General features: G+C 37.0%; 5 protein-coding genes across 9 annotated transcripts; 3 read left to right on the forward strand and 2 right to left on the reverse strand.

Annotated features, from left to right (window-relative positions):
- Window positions 1-153: 153 nt before the first annotated feature.
- LOC111431951 (thioredoxin-like 2, chloroplastic) lies at window positions 154-4,144 on the forward strand. Its single transcript, XM_023068684.1, has 4 exons — window positions 154-632; window positions 2,025-2,204; window positions 3,416-3,580; window positions 3,834-4,144. Exons 1-4 carry the CDS (start codon window positions 423-425, stop codon window positions 3,921-3,923), a joined length of 645 nt encoding a protein of 214 aa, XP_022924452.1. The 5' UTR covers window positions 154-422; the 3' UTR covers window positions 3,924-4,144.
- Window positions 4,145-4,331: 187 nt separating this feature from the next.
- Window positions 4,332-5,273, forward strand: LOC111431953 (non-specific lipid-transfer protein-like). The gene is made up of 2 exons (XM_023068685.1): window positions 4,332-4,959; window positions 5,060-5,273. Exons 1-2 carry the CDS (start codon window positions 4,571-4,573, stop codon window positions 5,121-5,123), a joined length of 453 nt encoding a protein of 150 aa, XP_022924453.1. The 5' UTR covers window positions 4,332-4,570; the 3' UTR covers window positions 5,124-5,273.
- A 285-nt stretch (window positions 5,274-5,558) lies between these two features.
- Window positions 5,559-9,845, reverse strand: LOC111431950 (cyclic nucleotide-gated ion channel 1-like). Of its 3 annotated transcripts, none has more exons than XM_023068681.1 (9): window positions 9,733-9,841; window positions 9,278-9,601; window positions 8,540-9,089; window positions 7,866-8,078; window positions 7,486-7,769; window positions 6,980-7,091; window positions 6,581-6,817; window positions 6,114-6,508; window positions 5,559-6,011 (listed from the first exon to the last, which is right to left on the reverse strand). In XM_023068681.1, exons 2-9 carry the CDS (start codon window positions 9,304-9,306, stop codon window positions 5,699-5,701), a joined length of 2,133 nt encoding a protein of 710 aa, XP_022924449.1. In that variant the 5' UTR covers window positions 9,307-9,601; window positions 9,733-9,841; the 3' UTR covers window positions 5,559-5,698. The 3 variants fall into 3 exon arrangements, with proteins under 3 accessions (XP_022924449.1, XP_022924450.1, XP_022924451.1); XM_023068682.1 differs by having other exon boundaries at window positions 9,278-9,375; window positions 9,490-9,836; XM_023068683.1 differs by having other exon boundaries at window positions 7,070-7,091; window positions 9,278-9,845.
- A 1,920-nt stretch (window positions 9,846-11,765) lies between these two features.
- LOC111431929 lies at window positions 11,766-18,174 on the reverse strand. Of its 3 annotated transcripts, none has more exons than XM_023068655.1 (9): window positions 17,814-18,174; window positions 16,351-16,491; window positions 15,965-16,111; window positions 15,738-15,843; window positions 15,392-15,574; window positions 14,295-14,460; window positions 13,329-13,636; window positions 12,652-12,741; window positions 11,766-12,232 (listed from the first exon to the last, which is right to left on the reverse strand). In XM_023068655.1, the coding sequence occupies exons 2-9, from the start codon at window positions 16,363-16,365 to the stop codon at window positions 12,177-12,179; spliced, it is 1,071 nt and encodes a 356-aa protein (XP_022924423.1). In that variant the 5' UTR covers window positions 16,366-16,491; window positions 17,814-18,174; the 3' UTR covers window positions 11,766-12,176. The 3 variants fall into 3 exon arrangements, 2 of the variants coding, with proteins under 2 accessions (XP_022924423.1, XP_022924422.1); XM_023068654.1 differs by having other exon boundaries at window positions 13,329-13,651; XR_002708592.1 differs by lacking the exon at window positions 11,766-12,232 and adding an exon at window positions 12,320-12,513 and having other exon boundaries at window positions 12,558-12,741; window positions 13,329-13,651.
- Window positions 14,590-25,191, forward strand: LOC111431930 (abscisic acid receptor PYL9-like). The gene is made up of 4 exons (XM_023068656.1): window positions 14,590-14,594; window positions 23,120-23,422; window positions 24,020-24,235; window positions 24,346-25,191. The coding sequence occupies exons 1-4, from the start codon at window positions 14,592-14,594 to the stop codon at window positions 24,559-24,561; spliced, it is 738 nt and encodes a 245-aa protein (XP_022924424.1). The 5' UTR covers window positions 14,590-14,591; the 3' UTR covers window positions 24,562-25,191.
- The last annotated feature ends 95 nt before the right edge of the window (window positions 25,192-25,286 follow it).

Here is a 25,286-nt window from a genome sequence, read left to right on the forward strand (position 1 = left end):
AGTAGAGGATAATCGTATGGATTTAAAAAAAAAAAAAAAAAAAATTAGCCGACAATTAAATTGTAGTTAGTTTTCTGAATGTACTCGACGCACTTTGGTTAGGTCAAACTTGAAAGCAGAAAAATCTGGTTATGAACATGCTTATGGGATTGACAAATAAGAGGAAAATGAAAGCACCGTAATTGGGTAAAATGGCGGATTACCAATTGTTGCTGAGACCATCTCAATCCCATAAAGCGTAAATCCTCTCTCTCTCTCTCTCTCTCTCTCTCTCTCTCTCTCTCTCGCTCTCGTGTTCACGCGCACACTTTTCTGGAGAATCTAGATACTGCTTTCTATCGACCGCCCTTTGCCTCCATGCTGTTTAGCTAGCTTATCACCCTATTGGGATTTGCTACAAATTTCGTCTTCTTCGTCTCTAAATGGCCGATGTTTCTAGATTCTCGTCCAATTCTTTCTATTTCTCCTCCACTTCTTTGCCACCCTCTTTCGCCTCCTCCTACAATTCTCTTCACCCTTGCCTTCAACCCATTCAAAACCCAGAAAAGAGGTCGACTCCTTTGGCATCTTATTCTGCTACCTGTCTAATGCCTCTTTCTTTCACACCCAGAAAGAGGTTGGTATCTTTCAAGGTACATAACTATTCTTTTCCTCGGATTTCTATTGTATGATTGTTAGTTCTTGGCAATTAACAGGGTTTTTTTATTTATGAATTTAGTTGTACTAGGATACCTACCCCCTAACTATTTGCGCTTTGGCGCTGGCCCGAAGATGTCAGGAAAAATCTGTTTGTTGGGGTTGTTTGAAGTTAATTTTCAATTTGAAGTTTTACGTGCTGAATTGCAATCTGAGCAGATTCCATAAAACCCTAATGGGGAGGCCCATAGACAAAGGTGGATTCTTGTAATGAATTCACCGAGAAGTAAGTTGTACGGCCGACAGTATTGCCGTGGCAATGGAACCAGCTGCTTGTATGGTCTAATCGAACAGTTCAAATTGTCTTCGTATTTCGTGTTTGCATTTTTATTAGTTGAAATTGTTGACTACATTTGCTTGACCAACAATTCTTTCCCATGTGCATTCGATTCTCAGTTGACACTTGTAGTCCGGTATACCAAGTTGTTATATGTTCCAATATAGCCTGATTCTGGTTAAAATTTAGTACCCTTGAGGCACAAAATGATCACAAGTAAATATGGTGCAAGTCCGTTGGGATGGTTCGTGGACAATATGTCTCTGAACGGTAGGATTTTCACTGGCAGCTATGAGATTTATCTGAGATTTGAAGTTTACTTCATGGTTGGGAACCACAGTTAAATTGGATTTTGGAAGGATGCTTGGTTGGATAGGATAACTTTGATCTTCATAATGCTTTTCCTGAACTTTATGCCCACCTGACTCTCATTTCAGATGTTTCTAAAAGGTCTGAACAGAGATAACTTGTGGAGGACCTTACCTTTCAAAGTTCATTCAACGAGAGAGATAACTTGTAGACCTTACATCAAGACAACATGGAAGGTTTTCATATATCTCATCATCTTGATTCAAAATTCTGGAAGTTGGAGAGTTGTTGGAGAGTTCTAGCATCTTTACATGTAAATATTTTTTTGGTTACTGTGAGATCCCACATCGGTTGGAGAGGGGAACGAAGCGTTCCTTAGAAGGGTGTGGAAACCTCTCCCTAATAGATGCATTTTAAAACCGTGAGGCTGACGTTGATACATAACGGGTCAAAGCGGACAATATCTGCTAGTGGTGAACAGATATGTGAATCTCTTTTGATCTCTAGATGGAGGTCCTTTGGCTGAAGAAGTTTGTGATTGCTTCCTTTGTTTTTCATGGAATGTCTACGGAACAACATCTTGTAATTTCGCCATGCCTTCCTGAGGGCAGGAGGATGTACTATTTGTCCATCTTATCCTTTTAGACACGTTTAATTGTTTAAAAAAACTTTTTAGTCAAACAAAATGAATAAGTTAATCATTTTCTCAGTGGCTCCTGTTAATTGTTCTATGATGCCACAGGTACAGGCTGCTGTGGCTGAAAAAGACCAGCCAAAATGGTGGGAAAAGAATGCACCAAACATGATTGATATACATTCGACACAGGAATTTTTGACTGCACTAAGCGAAGCTGGTGATAGATTAGTTATTGTAGAATTTTATGGAACCTGGTGTGCTTCTTGCAGGGCATTATTTCCCCGGGTAACTTTCTTCATCAGTGCTTTATATTTCTTTAGATTGTGAAGTTGGCCTGCTATTTGCATTTATCGTTGGATAATCAGGACATGCTTTCAGCATTTTCTGAAACTCGATGTAGGACCAGCTTATTGAACTATTAGTCATTAAATGAATGTGTTATAAGAGACAATGACTGCTGGATTTGTTGGCTATCAAGATGAAAAGCTTTAAAATACCCTTTGCTGTACTTTCAAAGGCCTCAAGGTTTTCTAGCTATCTATGTCAATTTGGTTGAAACTACAAACGATTGCTCGATCCTTTAAAACTTTGCTAATCAAGAACTCTTCTGAATATTTGATATCCGAAGAACCTAGTCTGAAGATACTCTAGATATATGATCCTGTGATCCACTTGTTTGAGCCTGAAGGGACGGCCAGTTCTTCAATTCATTGGATTACATGTTTGCCACATTTAGTTGAAGAATTGCAGAATTTCTAGAAAACTGCTCATATGAAGCGACTGGATTAACGTAACAGCCCAAGCTTGAAAGGGGAACGAAACATTCCTTATAATATAAGGTGTGGAAACCTCTCCCTATCGGACTCGTTTTAAAACCTTGAGGGAAAGCCCAAATAGGGGAATATCTGCTAGCGGTGGGGTTAAGCTATTACAAATGATATCTGAGTCAAACACTGGGCGGTATTGCCAATGAGACATTGGGCCCCCAAGGGGGGTGGATTGTGAGATCACACATCAGTTGGAGAGGGGAACAAAGCATTTCTTATAAGGGTGTGGAAACCTCTCCCTATCGGATGCATTTTAAAACCTTGAGGGCAAGTCTGGAAGGAAAAGTCCAAAGAGGACCATATCTGGTAGTGGTGGGGTTGTATGCTAGTTGGTCCTTAGATGTGGAAGAGAAAGGTGTGTGTTTCGAATATATCCCAAGGTAGAGGCATAGTATCTGGGAAAATTTAGTAGTTTGATCAAGGAAGCGTGTTTTCTTTTTATTGTCCTCTTTATTGATTTTCTGCTGCAGCAGCAGTTCAGGCATTATCTATCGCTGAGTTTATAACGAGAAAGCTCCATAACACTTCTTATTTGCACGGTTGTTTCTTACATTAAATGATTGTGTTATTCATTGGATTTAATATTTGTTGTTTCTCAACTTATCATACTTTGTACTTTCCTGTTTCATGGTCTGACGATTTGTATATGCGTTGAAATGGAACTGTCAGCTCTGCAGAACAGCTGATGAACACCCTGAGATTTTATTCCTAAAAGTTAATTTTGATGAAAACAAGCCAATGTGCAAAAGTTTGAATGTCAAGGTCCTTCCTTATTTCCACTTTTATCGTGGAGCTGATGGACAGTTGGAGTCCTTCTCATGCTCACTCGCAAAGGTTAGTATCCTCCTTTTCCTCCCCACCTCCAATATGTCAATTCATTCTATTTTCTTGGGTTAGCTTATAATGAGCAGAATGTTAAAATTTCGAGTCACAGATGCGAATTTGATAGAAGGATTGATTTGAAAACTATATTAAGTTGTTGATCTTATGGCAAGTAGTGATATTTTTCCTAGAACTTTCATGAAATGATCATATAAGTAAATATTTTCAGAATTTGAACTCTATCTAACCTTTCTCCTTCCCGCAGTTTCAGAAAATTAAAGATGCAATTGAAATGCACAACACAGCTCGTTGCAGCATTGGGCCGCCAAAGGGAGTAGGAGATCTTATACTGTAGCCCTCCTTGGCTCCCAGGACGAACACTTGCTGCAAATCCACATCGGTATCATTGTGCATTCCCCTGGTATTAATATAACCTTCTTGTTTAAAAGGAAAAAAAAAAAAAAAAAAAAAAAAAACATTCTGCAGTCAGCTATCCAATCTGTAAATTTGCATTCTTGTTCTGTAAAAGAATTCAGAAGTTGAGAATACCAATCATAAAATATTTTGCTTGCCAAAGTAGTAGCAGTAGCACCGTTTGTTCTAGCAACAGTCGAAAGCTACTTTTTGTGTGCATTGAATAATAAATTTAGTCACTAGTTTCTGATGAACATCATGCTCATTCCATCTCTCAGCTTTCAAGTGTTTTAGTTACATTTCTTTCAATTTTGATTCCAATTCTTCTCCTGCACCTGAAAAGAACAGAACACAACAATTCAAGTGAAGTGACAACTAACAAGGTCACTTCACTTACTTCACTCAACCAATTAGAAATACAAAACCCCATTTTGTGTGGCAATAACCATAAAGATCACAGAAGCTGCATGGGAGCAGATTTTCAGGGAGTGGCTCAAGAAAATGGATATTAAAGGCACTCAAATCGTAATCCTCACCTCAAAACATAAACACCCACCAGTACTGTTAGTATAATTTCCCAAGTGGAACATGTCAGGAATCTTCCATCTCCGCTCGACCATCGGGGCCCTGGCATTTGTTGCAATCTTCACATGCTCCCAGATGGTCACTCTGTCTCAGAGTGCCGACGTGGAAGCTTGCATACCGGTGGTGCAGGAGTTATCACCATGCTTGGGCTTCATCAAAGGCAGCGACAGCGCGTTTGGCGGCGAGAATCCATCACCATCGTGCTGCACCGGCGTTGGAAAGTTGGTCGACGATGCTAAAACGAAGAAAGATAGGGTAGATTTGTGTGAGTGCATCAAGACGAGTTTGTCGATGATCGGACCTTATGATCCGAGTCGCATCCCTTTGATTCCGGAAGATTGTGGAATTCCCGCCCAAATTCCCCCCATCGACAGTTCTACCGACTGCTCGAAGTAAATCACAATTCATCATTTGTTTTTGTATTGAATTTTCTTAACAAAACATTAGGTGTTTGTGAGCTAAGATTTTTGGTGTTCGTGTGTCGGCATGCAGGGCTGAGGACTATCAATTTGGAAGTGCTTTTTCATACGAGCTTGAGGACAACCATAATCATTGAGCCCAATCAACATATACTCAGCAAATCCCATATGATATCTTTGAGGTTCTTCATGTTTCATAATAAGTCCCAATAATCCTAAATTTACATACTCATAGTACTCTTTGTATCTGTTATCAATAATACTTCTACCTATATTATACTCATCAATCCACCCTTTTCCGTTTTGAATGTACTTTTCATTCTCGAGAATGCCTCGGTCGGTCCCCTTTTCCCATTTCACTTATTTTGATCGCGAAGTTTGAGACGAGGAGAACGATAAATGTCAAAAAGTTCTGTTAAATCAATCTGATGAATCATGTAAAAGCATCAAACAGAAGATTTACAAACTTTACTTGAGATGGAATTTGATGTTTGTTGCTTCGTTGTGTTCCTATTTTGTGGGGTACCAACGTTAAAGCAAGATCATTAGCAAGAAGAAACTAGGCAATAGGCTAGAAGAGAATATGAAAGATGAAACCAAGCAAGAGGAACACCATTCTGCTGATTATTATCATACGTTATTTACATATCACACAAAGAAACCAAGCACCTAAAACTCACATAGAAGGTTAACGAGCTTGAAACAACACATCTTACGGATTCAAGATTGTGAAGTTTGGGCTGTCTGGCTCATCGTCTGGCTTTGGAGGCGGCGGTAGTGTCATCACTTGGGTGAGTTGGGTAGTTTCCTGATGTTGATCACGCTGCACCACTTGCAGTAGATGGGATATGAATATGGATGCATACAGAGTGGCGCCAAAGCCCACCGAGGCGCCAGCCGTTTTGGCCAATGCATCTTGAAACCTGCCATCTCCTCTCACCCCCCTCCGCTTTCTTTCACGGTAATCCTGCCAAGCTTCTTGTACTTTGTAGGCTGCCCAAACATTCCATTGATGGGAGTAGAACCTAGAGAACAAGGATTAAGGATCATGAAAAAACTTGTTGTTTATGGGATCAATGGTAGAACAATTTAGAACAATTTGTGTAAGTTGAGTAAGAAGAACATGCCTCACTGAGAGTTGGAATTGCTTGCTATTGAGATGCTGGAAGTGGAACTGACTAGTTACAGATTTCAACTCATTAGCCTTTAGAGCAAAGGCTTCAACCTCAGTAAGAGACTTCACTGTTCTGCTTGAAATGGGAAGGGAAGTGGAGGTGGGATCCATTGCCCATTGAACTAGTTCTTCACCACAAAAGTCACCTGCGTTAAGAACGCCCGAAAGAGTGTCGTTTTTCCAACCATAAGTAATAATGGTAGCCAACTTTCCTTTCATGATAAATAGCACCATATCAATTGGGTCACCCTCTTGCAGAATGAAGCTCTTCTCTGTGAATAACACAGGCTTGAGATATTCACACATCGCGTCCAACAGTTGCTTGTCCATGCCGCTAAAAAGTGGCACCTAAAGCATTCCAAGTTAACAAATGATGAAAATTTCTGAGGAATATGCCAAAGTAGAAGGAAAACAACCCACTTTCTTTAGAAGGGCATAGCAAAGATGGCGTTTGATGTCTCTCCTGAGGTCTTTAGGAAGGTTACCGATGAGTTCCTCTTCCTTAACTCCCCTGTTTAGCTGCCATTTGTACTGATCATATCGTCGAATACGCTGCCTCAAGTCCTCTGGGAGCATACGATGTGCCATCCAATGCTCGGCGTCTCTTCGGTTAATTCTCATCTGCTCTACTTTAACAGTTGCTGACTGCAGATATTTCTGTCAAGGGGAACAATCACAGATGAAAAAAAAAGAGAATGAAATATAGAATATGGAAGAGAAATGAAATCAGAGATACGGTTCATGTTTGAAGCATAATTATTTTCCTCTTGAACTTAAGGCAATTGCAAAGTCAATGAATTGAGCATCATCATGTATTACCTGAATATTGCTAATGAGTAACGCAAATAAAACCAAACCAAGAATGGCAATGAAGACAGCAAAAAAAACCTCCCCCATGTAATTGCTTACTTGAAGGTTTTGTCCACTAGAGCTGTAGAAACACAAAAAAAAGTTCCTTTAGTAGAGTGATAATATCAGACCGGGAGACAAAAAGGATTTTAAAACGCATCTACTAGGGAGAGGTTTCCACACCCTTATAAAGAATGTTTCGTTCCCCTCTCCAATCGACGTGGGATCTCACAATCTACCCTCCTTCAAAGCCAACGTCTTCGCTGGCACACCATCTGGTGTCCACCTCCCTTCGGGACTTAACGTCCTCGCTGGCACACCTTAGCAGATATTGTCTTCTTTGGACTTTCCCTTTTGGGCTTCCTCTCAAGGTTTTTAAAACGTGTCTGCTAGTGAGAGGTTTCATTCCCCTCTCCAATCGACGTGGGATCTCACAATTTCCTAGTAATGAAAAAACATGGGAAACTTTTACTTACCTGACATTTCTCAAAGCCCACCAGAAGGAATAGAAGAATTTGCGGCGAAAAGACGTCGTACTGGTCAATTGAAACTTAAGGGCTTCAACATACATCCCAAAGTTGAAGGTTTTTCCATCTTCAGACTCCTTAGGGGAGCAATACTGATCTATGTACGGCTGTATTTGTCTTCTTTGATTTCCACAGTACAGAAAATTGTCCTTACACTTATCTTTCCTGCAGGCCTCGACCCAGCATTTGGCTTGTCGTTCTACTGATAACAAATACCAAATGGCACCAACAACCTAATTCATTACATTCACTGCTCATAAGAGAATTCATTTTAAACCAAAACATAAGAACTGATTTTGTATTTACTATAAAGTCAAATGAACACATACATGACTAACTTGCATATAAATAAGGAGATTGAAGGCAGCTCCACTCCAGGCTGTTTCTGTCAGTATGCCAACCGTTCTGGTTACTTCTCTGTATAGTGGATAGATTCGGAGAAGTCTTGGAACATATTGCAAAAGAACTGCAATCTTCACAAGATCCTTTGTCTTTAATGGAACCGGGCCTCTCGCTGCAGGAATGATTGCTAATACCAAAAGCTGAATCACATACAAACCGAGTTATCTCAAGTAGTAAGTTCACTTCAGCAAGGCAATCAATACTGCTCAAAATAAAGGTTTCCCAAGAATCTATCCAATGACTCAGAAAATAATCCATTCTTGTACAGGATAGCGAAACCAAACAACCACATAATCTTTAGTACAATGTCAAGAAAGAGAAGATTATGGACTAAGCTTTAAAGAACTCATCATACAAAATATGTAACATTCCAAATAAGGAGAACAGCCAAAATGTTATGCTCTTGACGCAAAGACTAGACCCTTCAAGTATCTAAGAAATGGTTAAAGAAAAAAGAAATTACCATAACCTATAAATGGGTGACTTAAAATGGTATCTAGGAGAGTATTGAGTGTTGATAAAGGATTAAATTTACCACAACCCATCAACTTAAACTTTTGAGTTGAATGTTAATTTAACTGAAACTATACTAAACTTATACCTGAGGCAGTGGGAGAACGGATAAGATATCAATCAAGAAGTTCGAGAAGAGATATCTCTTTGCTATAGCTGCTGGATCTTCGATTAATTCTCCACTTCCAAATACTGGTAAAGAAGGGGGAAGAAAACCCGTTCGAAATTCAAAGATCATGTGAAGTACATAAAATAAGTCCATGACTGAACGAAGAACACAAGCAATGATCATAAGTTGTCGGTCTATGGTTAGGCATTGACGTTCTCCGTTGATCACTGGGATGTAAAAGAAGAGAGGATCCACAGCTACTGCTATGACAGAAGAGAGCACAAATATCTTGTTCCATTGCTGAAGAAATGGCTTCTGTGGATCAAGAATTTTCTTCCAGAACTTCGGTTTCTTTACTGACTGATCACCTGGATGCTTGAAACTTAAGTGTGTTATTATCCTTCTAAAGCTCTTATAAGCACTTAAAAATTTTCTCTCTATGCTCTCCAATATTGACCCTGGAGACAGTCTGCTTCCGTTTTGATAACTTCCATATTTGTCATGAAAATCAGAAGTTGGATGCCCAAACCTATATATTATCATAGACCAAGAGTAGAAGTACATGTCAGTTTTGATAGGATCAGGTTCAAGCAAGTTATTTGGACAACAAGAACAACTATGTGGAATAGACGCCATATGTGCATTCACAGAGAGATCATAAGTTGGTTTTCAGAAAATTTGACAGCAAGAGAGAGAAAGAGTTCAGAATATTCAAACCTTGTAGATTTTGGTATCTGAGAACCCATAAACTTGAACAGCAGTATCCTAAACGTGGCCTAAACTGTGGCTCTGATATCACTATACGTACTGCTTAGCTTCAGAAGCAAAATGTTTGTCAGTGAGAAACAAGATTCACAACACAACCTACAGTTCCATGGAGCTACTAGTAAAACTTGACCTTCCTTTTCAGGTAATATAAGGTCACTTGCGTGAAAGACAAGAAGTGGCAATTATGTAGAAAAAAACCTCTCTGTGGGAACCAGAAGGACTAAACAGGAGGGTCAGCCTGAGAGAGGAATTACTCAAAATTCCTTCAATAACCTGGTAGAGTAAAAGCCATTATGAGCTACAAGAAAGTGCTTTTTCTATCCTTCTTCCTTGTCTCACCGCAGGCATTGTAGACCAAAATGCATGTCGATTTGTTAGCAAAAGAAACTGTGTTAGAATCTTACTCTGGTTTTTCTGGTGCTGTCTGTGAAATAACAAAAACTATAAATACTGATTAAGTAAGCCCCAAATAGCCCAATTTTGGCGGTCAATAATGTCATGTTCCACGAGAGGAACTTTGCAGAGTTTGATGTGCTTATACATTGCTCCTTGACTTTCCCCTTTTTCTGTGAAGTGGAAAGTTCTTACTTTAAAGCAGTTGCCATGGTTTTTTCCTCACTACTTTATTAAAGGAGTGGAATTCTGATGGAACTGACAACAATTAGAACAGATATTACAATATGATTGGTGAAGTCAGAGATATTTACAATCCCTTTACTTGTGGGATTAAAAGCAAGGGCTCCTCTCTAATCATACCAGTCTTTTTTAAATAATTTTTGCCACAAAAGAAGAGCTTCTAAATTATCACATCAAACCAATTTTTAAAACAACCAAAGATTTTGGCTTCATTGGGGATTGAGTTGTGTTGTTATGAATATGTCTATTGGGATTAAAGGGATTAGCTTGCAACTGGAGCACAACACTTACCTTGTTGCAGGCATTCATACTAACTAAGATGATTTAGGGTTTGTTTTACACGTATATACCACAACACTTTGAACCCCTTTTTTTTCTTTTTCTTTTTTTTTTTTCTTTTCTTTGTGAGTTAAATGAATGGTATTTAGAAGATTCAAACTCTTACCTTTTATGAGATCCCACGTTGGTTGGAGGGAGGAACAAAGCATTCCTTGTAAGGGTTTGGAAACCTCTCCCTAGTGACACGTTTTAAAACCGTGAGGTTGACGGTGATACGTAACGGGCTAAAGTGGACAATATTTGTTAGCAGTGGGCTTGGACTGTTACCAATGGTATCAGAGCCAGGTTCTGGGCAGTGTGCCAGCGAGGACACTGGGCCCCAAGGGGGGTGGATTGTGAGATCCCACATTGGTTGGAGAGGGGAACGAAGCAGTCCTTGTAAGGGTGTGGAAACCTCTCCCTAGTAGACCCATTTTAAAACCGTGAGGTTGAAAGCGATACGTAACAGGCTAAAGCGGACAATATTTGTTAGCGGTGGACTTGGACTGTTGCACCTTTTCACCAAAGGCATGTATCATAACAGTGAATTATTTTCTTGTTCGGTGGTTCTTTTCTTAAGCTGGCTGTAAATAATTGCATTATTTATAGCTTATAAAAGGGTTAAAAGAACATTTTGGACTACGTAGCTACAAACTAAAGTTCACTAAATTGTCATTTTCCTAAAAGTTTGAAGGCCAAAATACCTTTTTAAAGGCTATTCTAAATTTTTTAGATTTTTAGTTTTAAAATTGTGATGGACAAATGGAAATTAGTGCCCTTACTACACATTAAAATCACTATTCACAAATTCATGTGAGAACAGATGAAAAGAAACAAAGGAAAAACAAAACTTATAAATTGCAATATTTTGTCATAAGGAAAAGAGATTAATCTATACCATATAACCATACCCCACTAAAAGGAAATGCAGATAGAGAATGATAAGGTTCTCACTTTATTACATGCACAGTATAATAAACAATTTGATAATGAAAAAGGGTCGTAACAAGCATTATTTGGTAAGATGAATGTTAGTTCAAAATGAGAGCAGAGACACTAAAAGCCCAAAAGGTTATCATCTCAGTCACTGTTTTTCTACTTTGGTGCAAGGAAAAGCCATTTCAAAAGATGGGTACTTTTTAGTGTATAAATAAACTCCACCCTATCGGACAATTATTAGTGCAGAAGAAAAGGAAGTGGCCCACTCTTCTCAATTATCGGTTCTTGTCCTCACTCACTTCTCCAAGAAACCATAACATTTCTGAGCAGTGGCCTAATGAGTTTATATCTTCTTCTCTTATGAATTTATAAGGTTTCCTTGCTTGCTAAGAAGCCTTTAAAGTTGTTCTTATTATGATACTAAGTATGTTTTTAGGTTAGCTGATACATTTCACTATCTTTAGTATTATCATTCTTTATGAACCACGTTATCAGATGTAACTTCATCTGTTAGCTAAAATGTATCAGAAAGGAAGACAGCAGATAACCTGATGGGTGCTTCCATCAATCAAAGCCATTTAACGAGAGCGGGAACAATCAAACATCCAAAAAGTACCATAATTATAGGATGGTCGTAATTGACCCATAAATCCAGACCAGACAAGGGATTAAAAACTGAACAGCCAGCTTCAACTGCCAAGCAACTGGATATCTCTGAAATGAGCAGCACAAGAGAACTACGGCTTCCCCTACATGACTACTTCCCTATCTACATTCCTACCAAGCAAGCTATGTGACTACAATATTTAAATAATTAAAATTTGTCGATGACAAAATTACTGAATGCCTGTTTATTAATAGACAATGAACTCTTGATTTCTGGTCAAATCTTGTCCTATCCTACTTATTCAAGTGGCAAAAAAAAAAAAAAAAAAAAAACCTCTGTCGCCTCTGTCTAGGATTTCTCTTCGTCTGGCAGCCCAGGGACAGAATCAACAAAGAACTCCTCCACTGAGATAAAATTGAGACGTTAGTGATTGGCAAAATGACAAGTTATGTAAATAAAGGCTTAGACTCGATTTCCGGGATTTCTTAGGCATGCAAGTGTCATGTTATATCTATGTCATCCAACTTTGCATGGACAACCAGATGCCTCTGAGTTGCAAGAGTCATACTTGATGAAAGAAAAGATTAAAATCTTCATACAAATGTAATTGCACTTACTATACAAATCTAATTAACATTTTCCAAATCGCTTATCATGATGAAATCTTACAGAACAATATATATATATATATATATATATATATATATATATATATATATATATATATATCTACGTATATACTCGGCAGATGTTTGATTTCAAAAAGGGTGGTTTTGGTTACATCAAACAATTTTGAGCTGAAAAGAGTCTGCAATTCCCATACCTATATCTTCTTGCTCAGGTGAATCAAGCAAAATTTCCGAATCTGAGGGCAAAAACGGAGAACCAGGGTAGTTACCTAATGGTCCTAAATCTGCACCAAATTGAAGAGATTGCATCAATATGCTACAAGTTATTCCAAAGAGAAGAATGAAATCTACCAGAAATAGGATTTTGTATCTTATTCAAAGCTCTTCCTGAAAGCTATCAAATTGTATGAAGCAACACAAGACTATTCGGTCATCTCAAGGATGCCCCACGCCACTGATACATTCATATCAGGGATGAATGTGTGGTCTTACTCTATGGTGACCGCTGACTATAAAATGCATTCATTCATCCACACAGGATAACTGTTCGACTCTGATTAGGATGCCTGTCAACCAAGTCCAACATCCTATATTTTCCAACTTTTTTGAGTTAATGGACTTCAGAGAAAAGTTTCCCTCCACCTGTTGCCCTTGTTCACAATATAGAAAAGTTTTTTCTCACTATCTAAATCCTGCTATATTTTGTGCAATAAGGATTTGTTGAACTATTGCTAAGTGGTTAAGAATACGTGGTCTTCAAAGCCTTATTTCTCCTACATGCATTTTCCAGAATTTAGATGTTTCTTTTTGTCTCAAGTATAAAGTCCAAAGTGATCGATAATCGCAACATTCAAAAATGCCTCTAAGTTACCTCCCAAATTTGATAAATCTGTTGTAAGATCTGACAGACAAAAATTCCACTGAATCTGATCCAATGATCTGAGAGAATCCCTAGAATTTCCAGCTCCACCATCTTGTGAAAGTTGCAGACCAACTGAATTTCCCATTTCTGATGTAAATGCAGTATCAAGTGCAGAAGTATCTACTCCAATTCCGGATATTTCTGGAGCAGTGAATGAGAAATGACCACTGGATGCCACCGATGTAGGACTCATAGACATCTCTGACAAGGAGGGCATGGTGCCGTTCGGTGGAATAACAGGAACCACATCAGCCTCACTGTTCATCATCATACTTCAATAAGGACAAGTATTAGATGCAATAAAATAACTACCAGTTCAAGTGAAAAATGAATTGTGCAGAAGTTGTGAAGCTAACGAATGCAAATACTGTATTACTATCCTCCATATATATTCTTAAAGCCTCTCTCATAGTCAGCACATGAATCCTAGAGGCTATGTCTTAGACACGGATCATTGGTCCCATGCAAATTATTACAGTTTCGTATCATTGGATGCAGTTTTTCTTGCTTAGTTTGTAGGTATCCAAAACTCCAGGAAAAAATTTTCCCATGCAAAATCTACAGTCACATGAACATGGCAGATTTTTCTTGAATGGATTTGGCTATGTAGTGATGATAAGATGATATCATGACAAGACTAGCAGCATGAGCCATGACATCCCATGCTAGTACTTGTGCACGATTATCAATCCCCTAGAGGTAATAGTTACTAGATTGACAAGGATGCTTGCTCAGTGGCCATGGCAAATTCTTCCGCTGTATTATATTTTTCATATAAGTTCGAACATATTTCCACTTTATGCTATCTTTTTTACCATTCTACAAATTTTCCAACGGTTTGTTTCATCAAAGGACGCGGTATTTAATGTTTTAGAATGTATATTAGCAATGACTTAACTTGGGCAGTTTTCTTACTCGTTCCCAGAGTTCATCCTAATAGGATGGAAGTTACTAGGTGCAGGAACGCCATTAACAACATGGCAGCTTGGCATCCCAGAGCCCATGGTATCCAGATGGGGTTGACCTGGCATTGACATTGGAGGTTGTTGAAGTACTGGATATCCCATTGGTAAGTTGTTAACTGCACTGAAAACAAGTAGTGATGAATAACAACGAAATGCTAGTAACTTGCAACATGGAGCTTTCTTACTTCAATATATAAAGTTGGGTTAATTAAGAGGAGCTACAACTAGGCTTGGCATTCCAGAGCACATGGTATCCAGAGCCCATGAATGGTATACAACTAGGCATAAACTTTCGGAGAGATCTTTCTCTTAAAGCACAAAAGAATGTCCGCAATTAATAATAATGAGCTACAAGTCACACACAAAAAGCCGAGCTCAAAATTTCATTTCTTATTTGCATGTGCCACAAAAAAATAAACAGGATAAAAATACATTCAGCATCTTAATTTCTACTGCTTCATATTCAACTTTGTCCGGCCACCATGAACAAGCATATTGATTTAATTTTGGAAGGACTTTTGAAGCCTAGCAAAACTAAACACTAGAACTGTATCTACACAAAGTATGCAGACTGAGATGATACTCTCCTGTATCAGGCCATATCTTCTTCCACCTTTTAGTGAAAACTCTAGGCTATTAACTCAGTGCAAAGTTTTTAATCCTACCACATGGTAGTTGGCACTATCTGCAGAAGATAGTTTTTCTCCATCCATAAACAGGAATAAGTAGACGTGTAAAAAGGTTTGACATTCAAATAACTTGATTAATGTTCAGGATGCCATTTTTCTCAATGTTCTGAGCAAGACATTGAATTTAGAAGAACCAGATCAACTGACATCCTTAACTTCTCACCCTCTGTTCCCATCTGTTGAAACGAAGAAAATATTTTTCCAATATCAATTTTCCTAGCTAGCAGAACCCCAGCATCTATAGTTTACAAATTACAAGCTGCAGCTTACAACAACAATAATGTTGCAAACAAGGGGTAAGAACTTCATCAACTGAGGTAGATATTTACGTAATCTGTGTAAGAATATGAGAACTTACCAGATAATGGATGGATTCCATTCTGCATAGGAGCCAAAGGAACTTTGGGAGGCATGGAATAGTTCATGAGACGGCATTGATGATCAAGCAAATGATTGAAAAGAAGGATTTGTTTTTTCAATTTTAATCTTATGTAATAGGCTCTGAAAAAATCAGCATTCTCTTCTTCCAGCTTCTGCCAAACTGAATGACGAAAGTCAAAACGTTAATAAACAATTATAAATAAGCAATAGACTCAATCACCTATCTAAGTGAATGTGGAGTAATAGAGAGTGTTTACTGGTATTGTTATGCAATTGAACACAAATATTAAAACATAGGACTTAATCAGAGCTCCTATACTTACCTAATGACGTAAATCCAGGATCTATCCTTGCACGATTCAATAGGGTCTTAACCACCTCATCTCTATTCATATATAATTGTAGACACCGCTCTATTAAATTCTGGACCTAGAGCAACATTCCAATTCATTCAACAAATAAGAGATAAGAAATCACAACAGAGGCAGAGAGACCTCAAAAAGTATATAGAAAATAATGGTCGTCGTAACAAGAAAGAATTTGAGCTTACAAATTCAATATCTTGGTGAGAAACTTTTTTGCCATCGTTACTTGAGCCAGATATTGAACCTGTGTCTGTTATAGGAGCCTCGGTTTTGTTGTTGTTTGGTAGGTCCTTCTCAGTATCATCCAAAGCTTTCTTTGTATCTTGAGCTCTCTATGCATGCCAAGATGGGTATTTCCTTAGCATGGAAGTTAGATATATAGGAGTGGCATATAATCATTTTCTAGTAATCAAATAGGAAACTAAATACTATAAGTAAGATGCAGTAATATATAATATCCAAGAGCCAGAACACCAACAAAGATTGATGTCCAACAGTTGTATCAAAACATTGTAGCATTCTAGGAATAAGTGGAGAAGTTTTGGTTGCAAGCAGAATTGTGAAAGAAAACCTGTGCGGTCTTCATATCAGTTGAAAGCAGAATGATCACATCTCTCTATACAAATTAGGCACTCTTCAAGTACAGCAAAGGCTGCAGAAATAAGCGTGATTATATGCATAGGTATAGCTCTTGTAGGCTTGATTATTTCACCTGAAACCAGAATACTAATCATTCAATCACCAGGTCCAACCAATAGGACAGGTATGATGAATTAGAAAAAAAATATACAACATATAGTAAAGGTTAACACAAGTACTAACGTTGCTAATTCATTGGCTAAATTCTTTGCAAAAAGAGCAATGGTAAATAGGAAAACGAACAACGGAGTAAATGTGCTTCAGCATTTCCTTTAGTAGAACTATAACAGCCCAAGCCCAAGCCCAAGCCACCGCTAGTAGGTATTGTCCTCTTTGGGCTTTCCCTTCCGGGCTTCCCCTCAAGGTTCTTAAAACGCGTCTACTAGGGAGAGGTTTTCACGACCTTATAAATAATGTTTCATTCTCCTTCCCAACCGATGTGAGATTTTACAATCCACCCCCTTTGGGGTCCAACGTCCTCGTTGGCACTCGTTCCCTCCTCCAATCGATGTGGGACCCCCCCTCCAATTCACCCCTTTCGAGGCCCAGCGTCCTAGCTGATACACCACCTCGTGTCCACCCCCCTTTGGGGCTCAGCCTCCCCGTCAGCATATCGTTCAGTGTATGGTTCTTATACCATTTGTAACAGCCCAAGCCCACCGCTAGCAGATATTGTCATCTTTGGGTTTTCTCTTTCGAGTTTTCCCTCAAGGCTTTTAAAATGTATCTACTAGGGAGAGGATTCCACACCCTTATAAAGAATGCTTAGTTCTCTTCCCCAACCAATATGGGATCTCACAAGAACAAAAGAGAAGTACACCAGCATCCCAACTATTTCTTTATAGACAGTTTAAAATCAGTGCATAACTCCCACCGCCAATTTTTCCAATTCACTTAAAAGAAAAAAAAACAATATTTCATAACAATGCTCTGATATTCCCTGCTAGAAATCCACCTGCAGCTGATTTTTTTAATTTAAAGAGAGTTCTTTCCCAGCTTGTAAAAATTCCTCAACAAACATAACCCAAACCACTCCTAGTTTAAGCATCCATTCGCTAAAAATCCAAATGAGAGAAACAATCACTTCCATGAACGAAGTCAACTTCAAACCAAGGACGGCACATGTTACATAACTAAAACGTTAATGTATTGGAACTTCGCACATGGCATCAGCGAACAAAAAAGTATTTTCTCTAAACTCAATTGGATCTCAACTCAGTTCCGAGGACACTGTGAATTACACCTTCAATGCTGTATAACAACGAACCAACAGTGATATTAGATTACAACTAACAAACATCCTGCAAGAGCACGTAACTTCAATTTTCACTTCTTCAAACAGATACAAATAAACCGAACACAAGAAACAGAAATTAACGATCTGGGCAATATTACCTGCAACCCAGATTCCAACACTCGGTGGAAATGCTTAATTTCGACGAATTGAGTAACATAAACTCCGGAACCAATCTCTGAAACGCGTATCGATGTGGATTGACGAACAGCAATGCACTTGAACTTGGCAGCTGAGATTTACTCAAAGCTTAGTAGCTAAAAGACGACAACGATAAGAAATCCTACACCGGTAGCCGTAATTGCGAGAAAGAACGAAAGATATTTAAATCCAGAGGAAGAAACGAAGAAATTAGAGGATGGGAATTATTGGGCATGGATTTGTTACGACATTATTGATAGCACAGGAAGCAGAGAAAAAAGAAAACAAAAAAATTTGCTGGGCAATGACGGTGCTCCGAAGTTGTATTGCAAATTAATGGAATAAGATTTGGAGGTAAAAAATATATATTTAGGGGTCGGCTTGGTGATATTTTGGAAGGAGCGGCTCGGCTCGGGGCCTCGATTCACGGGCAAACGACTGTGACCGATTGTTGGCGAACGCCCAATCACTGTCGTTGCCATTTATTTTCTTTTCTTTTCTTTTCTTTTGCTTTGTTTTTTCCCATCGGTTAATCTAACTTTGTGAATCTAAATGGAAGTTTACTTAATTTTGATACCATGTTAGGAACTACGGCTCTCCGCAATAGTATGATATGTCATGGTCATACTTTTTATTTTCTTAAAAATTTCATACTAATGAATACAGTATTTCTTACTTATAAACTCACCGTCTTTCCATCAATTAGCTAATGTGGGACTCCTCTTCTCAATAATTCTCAACCCTCTTTGCTAAGTGAAATGAAGCTGATCGAGGCATGTTTTTCAATGGACCCGCTAATGATTTAAAATTTGTTAATAGTGTTAAGACAAAGAAACATTAAATAGAAAATGAGACAATATTTTTGAAGATACAAAATCGAGAATTTTAACATATAAGTTGTCGATTTAATTATGTATCACAATCCCCAAGGCCTACAAATATACACACACACATATATATATATATATTAGAAAATTGATTAAATCATGTGAGCTGGGGCCCAATTGGAGGAGTGGTCCAGATCCAAAAATCAGAATCGGCCCATCAATCTCATCATTCTCCATTGGTTATGCCTTGGATTTTGCCAGATATTGTTCCATTTTCTGCCATGGACCACTTCATTCTTTTCTTTTCTTTTTTTTTTTAATAATTTTGTATTATAAATGTATGGATGAGATTTTATTTTATTTTTTCAAATTATTAAAAAATAAAAATGTGATTTTTTATTTTATTTTATTGTCAACTTTTTTTTGTGCGTTAATTAAGCGACGTTAGCCCATTTTAGCATTATTATTATACAAATAAAACATATGATTTAATATTTTAAATACAAACCCAAAATAAATAAAAGCTTCGACCGTTCCTTGGAGGAAAAACTGTATGGGCAATAATTTGTCTTCTTCCTTTTTTTTCCCCTCTCACCCATATTGGTCCCTCAATTAGTCATTCAAATTTAATATTTGCACGCCACTCCTTCATTTCAATCAAAATCAAACTTCTCCCCCATCAAACTTCCCTAATTTTAATTTGCCCCTCCCTAACTAAAACACCCAATAAATAACTACAATTTCAAACCTATTTTGTTAAACAAATTATTAATTATATTATTTTACAATTTTTCACAATTTAAAATTTGATGTAATTTTACATTGAATTAAATTTATAAAGATGGGTTTGTTTCTGTTAATTACAGGTTGGCGGCTGATTTGAATAATTAGATTAGCCGGCTGTGGCTCATGAGCCTGCAAGCTGTCGCGAGTGGAACGTGATTGACACGTGACCGAATTTAAGCCACAGGCTTTAAGGTTTCCCCTTTGATATAATTAATGATTTATTATTTAATCCAAATATAAGACATTGAGATTAACATGATTAAAAAGCCTCCAATCATAATTAGATAAGTTGGGCTGTTTGGGTGTCATGTCAGAGGTGGGCTCCATGGAATCAACTTTAGGATGAACACGTGTCGCTGGGAGAACTAAGAACCGTGGCAATAGAATGACCGTTGAAAGGGCGGGAGCCGAGTCAATGGAGGGACGAACGACATTCAAACGTTCCCGCTATGTTTCTCTTTCTGTACGACGTTGTCGTGACGTGGCTCCACAATTAACTTAAATATTGTTTTTTTTTCCTTCTTAATTTAATTTTTAATCTACATTATTTATACCTACTATTGCAATTTTAGAGAGATTCTAGAAAAACCTTTTTTGTATTATTAAATTATATAAAACTACTTCCAATTACATAAAGTTTCATATTTATCTCCAAAAAAATATTTTTTTAACTAAAATAAATTATTTAACTTCACGTAATTTTTATACTTTAATAAACTGTCTAATATTATTTAAATATTAACTTGATGCATTAATTTTAATAACAATTCACGTTCCAAATTTCAAAATATGAATTTAAAAAAAAATAAATAAATAAGCCCATTAGAAAAGGCCATGCTAGAGTTGACTCACCTATTTTGAAACTACGTTATGCCCATTAGGCCTTTATTGTGCCAAAGAGTCCAACAATGCCCACTAGGCCTTCATTGTGCCAAAGAGTCCAACAACGCCCATTATATATTAACTTATATAATCTAAACATCAATATACGTGGCTGGGTAGAGTATGTTTAACCGTAGAGTTGATATAAAACTTGTAGTAACTTTCCATTGTTTTAAGTTTTTCTGCATGATCACCTTCCGTTCATTCATGTACTCATTTTCTTTAAGTGTCGCAACTTTAGTCATTTGAAACTGAATCCATTAAGTTTTACAAACGTGAAAAGAAAAAAGATAAAAGAAGAAGAAAAAAAAGTACTTAAGAGTGGGCTTTTTCTAGAAATGAAAAGAAGATGATAAAAAACACTGAACGTTACACAAAAAGACGAATTTTGAGTTCAGCTCTCTCAACCGTGCCCATAAATGACATATTTATCGTTTCCGCTTTTTCTTGCCCTTTCCTTTTCACTCTCCTCTTCTCTGACTTTTCCATCACATCTCGCACCTAACAAATTTCCATATATATATAAACACACTCTATTCACCCATTACATTTTCATAAAAAGTCAGACCTCAAAATTTACTTTAAAATTTCAAATTAATGGACTTTCAGCTTCACCAACAATATAAATCTAATTAGAGTAGCAAATATTACTTATTTATCATATTAAAAAAACAATAAAAATAAATTAAAGTGTACGTGAATGAGCCAATGGGATGGGGTGCATCACGTGACTACATTGGCCTTTTTCAGTTTTCTTGCCCTTTTTCTTGACAATTATGTCACACTATTTTGTTTCAATCCAATTATATAAATATTCCAAATTATCCTCAAAATATGCTTTAAAGAAGCCAACTTGCACATTTTTTTGCCCCACTTGTGACACTAACCTTTTATATATATATATATTTTTCAAATATTCTTTTAATTAAATAAATAAACAAAATTTCGAGTGAATTGGGTCACATCAACTCATTTGACACACGAAAAGTGTCAGAAATCAATCGACTAGATAACTTATTTTATATTCTTAATTACTAAATTAAATCCATTAGATTAAATGTAATAATGAAATCCACTTGATGTTGTGAAGGAGTAAAAGGTAATACAAAGCAAGTTGTTGGTTGTCGCGTCAATCCAACCGCTTTCGTTATCAAATGAGTAAAGATTGAATCAAATCATGTGTTCAAAATGGGATTGGTCGGTGGGTATTATCGTTTTAACCATTAATTTATTAATGCCTTAATATTATGTGGAGGGAATGAACCACAAGTCCCCTCTTTGGCTCCACAAAACCCTATCTTAACCCCTTCTATTCACACTTTGCAACCATCCGAGTCTCAACCCCACATGGCCACACACATATATACTTTATTAGATGCAACACGATCATGTTACCTATTATCATCAAGATTTCTCTAATTCGGATGTAGTATCAATTCATTTATGTATCTCTTCTATTCTTTTTTACTTTCACCGTTCATTTAAGATTAAAATATATTACTTGAAAAGTGAATGGATTAAAATAAAATCAATTTGGTATTTTAGTATTTATTAATTTATTAAATTATTAAACACCTTCACATGCAATGACCATTTATTTCACATGGGTCCTACTTTTTTGTTTCTTTATTGAATTTGAAAGAAAACAATATTTATGATAGCAATTTTTTATTTCAAGTATTTCAACCATTTGAAATAATAATGAACATTTTTGTGATTTAAAATAAATGAGTGTGAATGAAGCTTTCAAAAGAAAATAATTAGAGTGAATTAGAGCACAAATAAAGTAATTAAACGTTTTTGATCTCTTTATATTTTTTTTTAATTGCAAAAATAAACAAATCAAAAAAGCAAGGGGCAATACTGACATTTTGTCATTGAAAAGGGATTGAAGAATCTTAGGAAGGGCAATGTTGACATTTTAATTTTATTTATAAAATTGAGAAATCCTAGCATGAGTTGTTCCTTGCACGATGAAATGCATGTGAATCCGCTAAAGAGAAATTGTTTGTGGCTACAGCACCAATTCCACGATAAATTATTATTATTATTTTTCAATAAAAGACCACGACTAGTAGATATTGTTGACTAGCTGTATAGTTCCTCAGATTCACAATGTTTCGTAAGACGGATTTATTATTTATATATTTAATGGAATTTTGATTGAGAATTTCATATTTTTCTTTTAGTTCAACTTTACTTTGAATTTATAAAATAAGAAATTAAATTTAAACTATAATGAATATGAAGAATCAAAATTGTACGCTAAAGTATTTAATTTTAATAGTTCGTACAAAGATGCCAAAGTTAGACGCACACTTTTAATTAAAAAAAAAAAAAGAATTATATAATATATATTTTAAAGGTAACAGAACCTGCACAGAGAAATATATATAAAAATATATTTATATAATTAACTAGACAGTAAACTGCAGTGTAATGGGTTTTTATTTTTGTTCTTTTTGTCTGGTTCTGTTTTTCCTTTAATTCCGATGTACTGAATTAATATATATATTTGATATTTTAATAATATATTTATTTATTAACCTACAAAAATAAAAACCAATAAGAAAATTAACAAAAATATTGGAGGGGGCCCAAATTTGTCATTTATCCGTAAAATTAAAATCCAAACGTCGATGTCGAAATTGCAAGTTGCAAGGGAGAAATAAAAAATAATAATAAATACATAAACAATAAATTTGTCGGTGAATGAGGGTAAATGTTATTTATTTATTTAATATTATAAAATATAATTAAAAAATAGAGAGGCTGCGGAAATAGAGCTAAAGACTTGGGGCACTGTGCCTCTGCAAAATACCTGCAAAGTAAAGGAGGTTCATCTTCTCTCACAAAAGCTTCCATTATCGGCATCTTCAGAGAGCTCAGACTCGCTGTACTCTACTGGTGGAGGCGCTGTGGAATTCAATCCAATCGAATCCACCACCATGAACGACGACGATGCATGTGGAGTTATGGAAGCTCAGTACATACGCAGGCATCACCGTCACCACCCCAAGGAGAATCAGTGTACCTCTGCTGTTTTCAAGAACGTTAGAGCTCCGGTTCCTCTTGTGAGTTCTTTCTTCGCCTCACTCTTCCGATCCACACCATTTCTTTTGATTTTGTTTTGCTCTTCCATTTTTCGTCAACGCTCTTGCACTCGTTTGCGATGGATTGTGGTTCTATTTCAATTTTTCCTCTACTTGCCTGTTTTAGATTCTTGCTTCCTTACCTTTTTCCTTTCCGACTTCAATTGGTGTGGATTTCTGCAACTTTTTTACGGATCGTTATGGTTTAATGAGATTCGGATTTCACTTGTTCTTTTTGTGATTTTGTTTTCCGGTTATTCCCGGAACATTTTTCTGTGCCAAATAAGGCCCAATTTTGTTCAACTAGATAGTTTTCATACGTGATTGCATATCCTTATTGAGATGTGACCGTGAGGATGAGATTTTACTTGCTTCTTTCTAAGGTGTCAGAATGAGACGAGCATCTTTGATAAATCTTCTTTGTTTCTTGTGAAATGATATAATCTTGGCGAATAGCCTCCATCAGTTCTTGATTTTGATCTTTCTTGCAGTTTCGTAATTGATGAATTGTGGAGTTTTCTTGAATTTGTTTTAAGTTTTTAGTTGAGTTTCTAATAACTCAAGGTTGCATTATATCAGGTTTGGTCACTGGTGAGGAGATTCGATCAGCCCCAAAAATATAAGCCGTTTGTTAGTCGTTGTGTGGTGAAAGGAGACCTGGGCATTGGAAGCGTCAGGGAAGTGAATGTGAAATCTGGTCTTCCTGCGACCACCAGTACTGAGAGGTTGGAGCTTCTTGATGATGAAGAACACATTCTTGGAATCAGAATCGTTGGTGGAGATCACAGGCTCAAAGTATGACTATTCTCGAACTCAATTTGTTTGATGGGACCTTTGATGATGAAAAATATTGTTCTGTTCAAAGATCTCTATAAATTGAAAACATTCCTGCTTTAATTGTGCAGAACTACTCTTCCATCATGACTGTCCATCCAAAGGTTATCGATGGAAGACCTGGGACGCTTGTGATCGAGTCTTTCGTGGTCGATGTGCCTAGTGGGAACACAAAAGACGAGACGTGCTATTTTGTTAAGGCGTTAATCCAATGCAATCTTAAATCTTTGGCTGATGTATCGGAGAGGATGGCTGTGCAGGGGCAAACTGAACTGCTCGAGAAATAGTTGGTAAGGAGGAAGCAACTGAACATTGATGTGAATAGTTTCATGGTAGACCCAGAGCCCATTTTAGCTGCAGTTGTGCTGTGCCATGTATAAAAAGATTGTTCAGAGCTATCCTACTACCACATTCCCTGAAGTTTTGGGTGTAAGTCCGGTGGTTGATTTTCCATCACATGGATATGAATTTGGCTGGTTTTTTACGTGCTTTTTCATGTTACTCGGTTTCTTTCCTTCTCGAAGGGCAATTTGCACTGGCTATCCATGGATGAAATTTGGAAGATTCTTAATTTATGTTAATTAACTTGGGTTTGTGCAGCTTGGTAGCAGAAATTTAGGGCCTATGCATTGTAGCTGAAGGCAGTACTGGTATGTCGTCCTGAAATAAGTTAGATTATGGCTTTATACATGTCAGTCTTAACCCTTGACTACACTTTTCCTGAGAATTTGTTCTCTACTTTTGTTATGTTATTTGGAATCAGCTGCTTTAAAAAGTAAAAATTGTGGAATGGTCAAGACTCAGGGACTTGTTTTTCTTGCTTGGGACTCTGGGAATGTGAAACCAATTTCTACCTCCATGTACAACAATTATGTCTGTTCTCAGCCATAATGTAATGAAATGTAGAAGATTGCTCATTTAGTTTCCTTATTGATGGACTCAAAAAGTGAAAAATTCACCGATGGGGGCTTATGAGAGAGGAGAATGCATGGGGATGGACGCCAGAAAAATT

This window comes from Cucurbita moschata, unplaced genomic scaffold (genome assembly GCF_002738365.1).
Source record: "Cucurbita moschata cultivar Rifu unplaced genomic scaffold, Cmos_1.0 Cmo_Scf00037, whole genome shotgun sequence".
Classification (NCBI taxonomy): domain Eukaryota; kingdom Viridiplantae; phylum Streptophyta; class Magnoliopsida; order Cucurbitales; family Cucurbitaceae; genus Cucurbita; species Cucurbita moschata.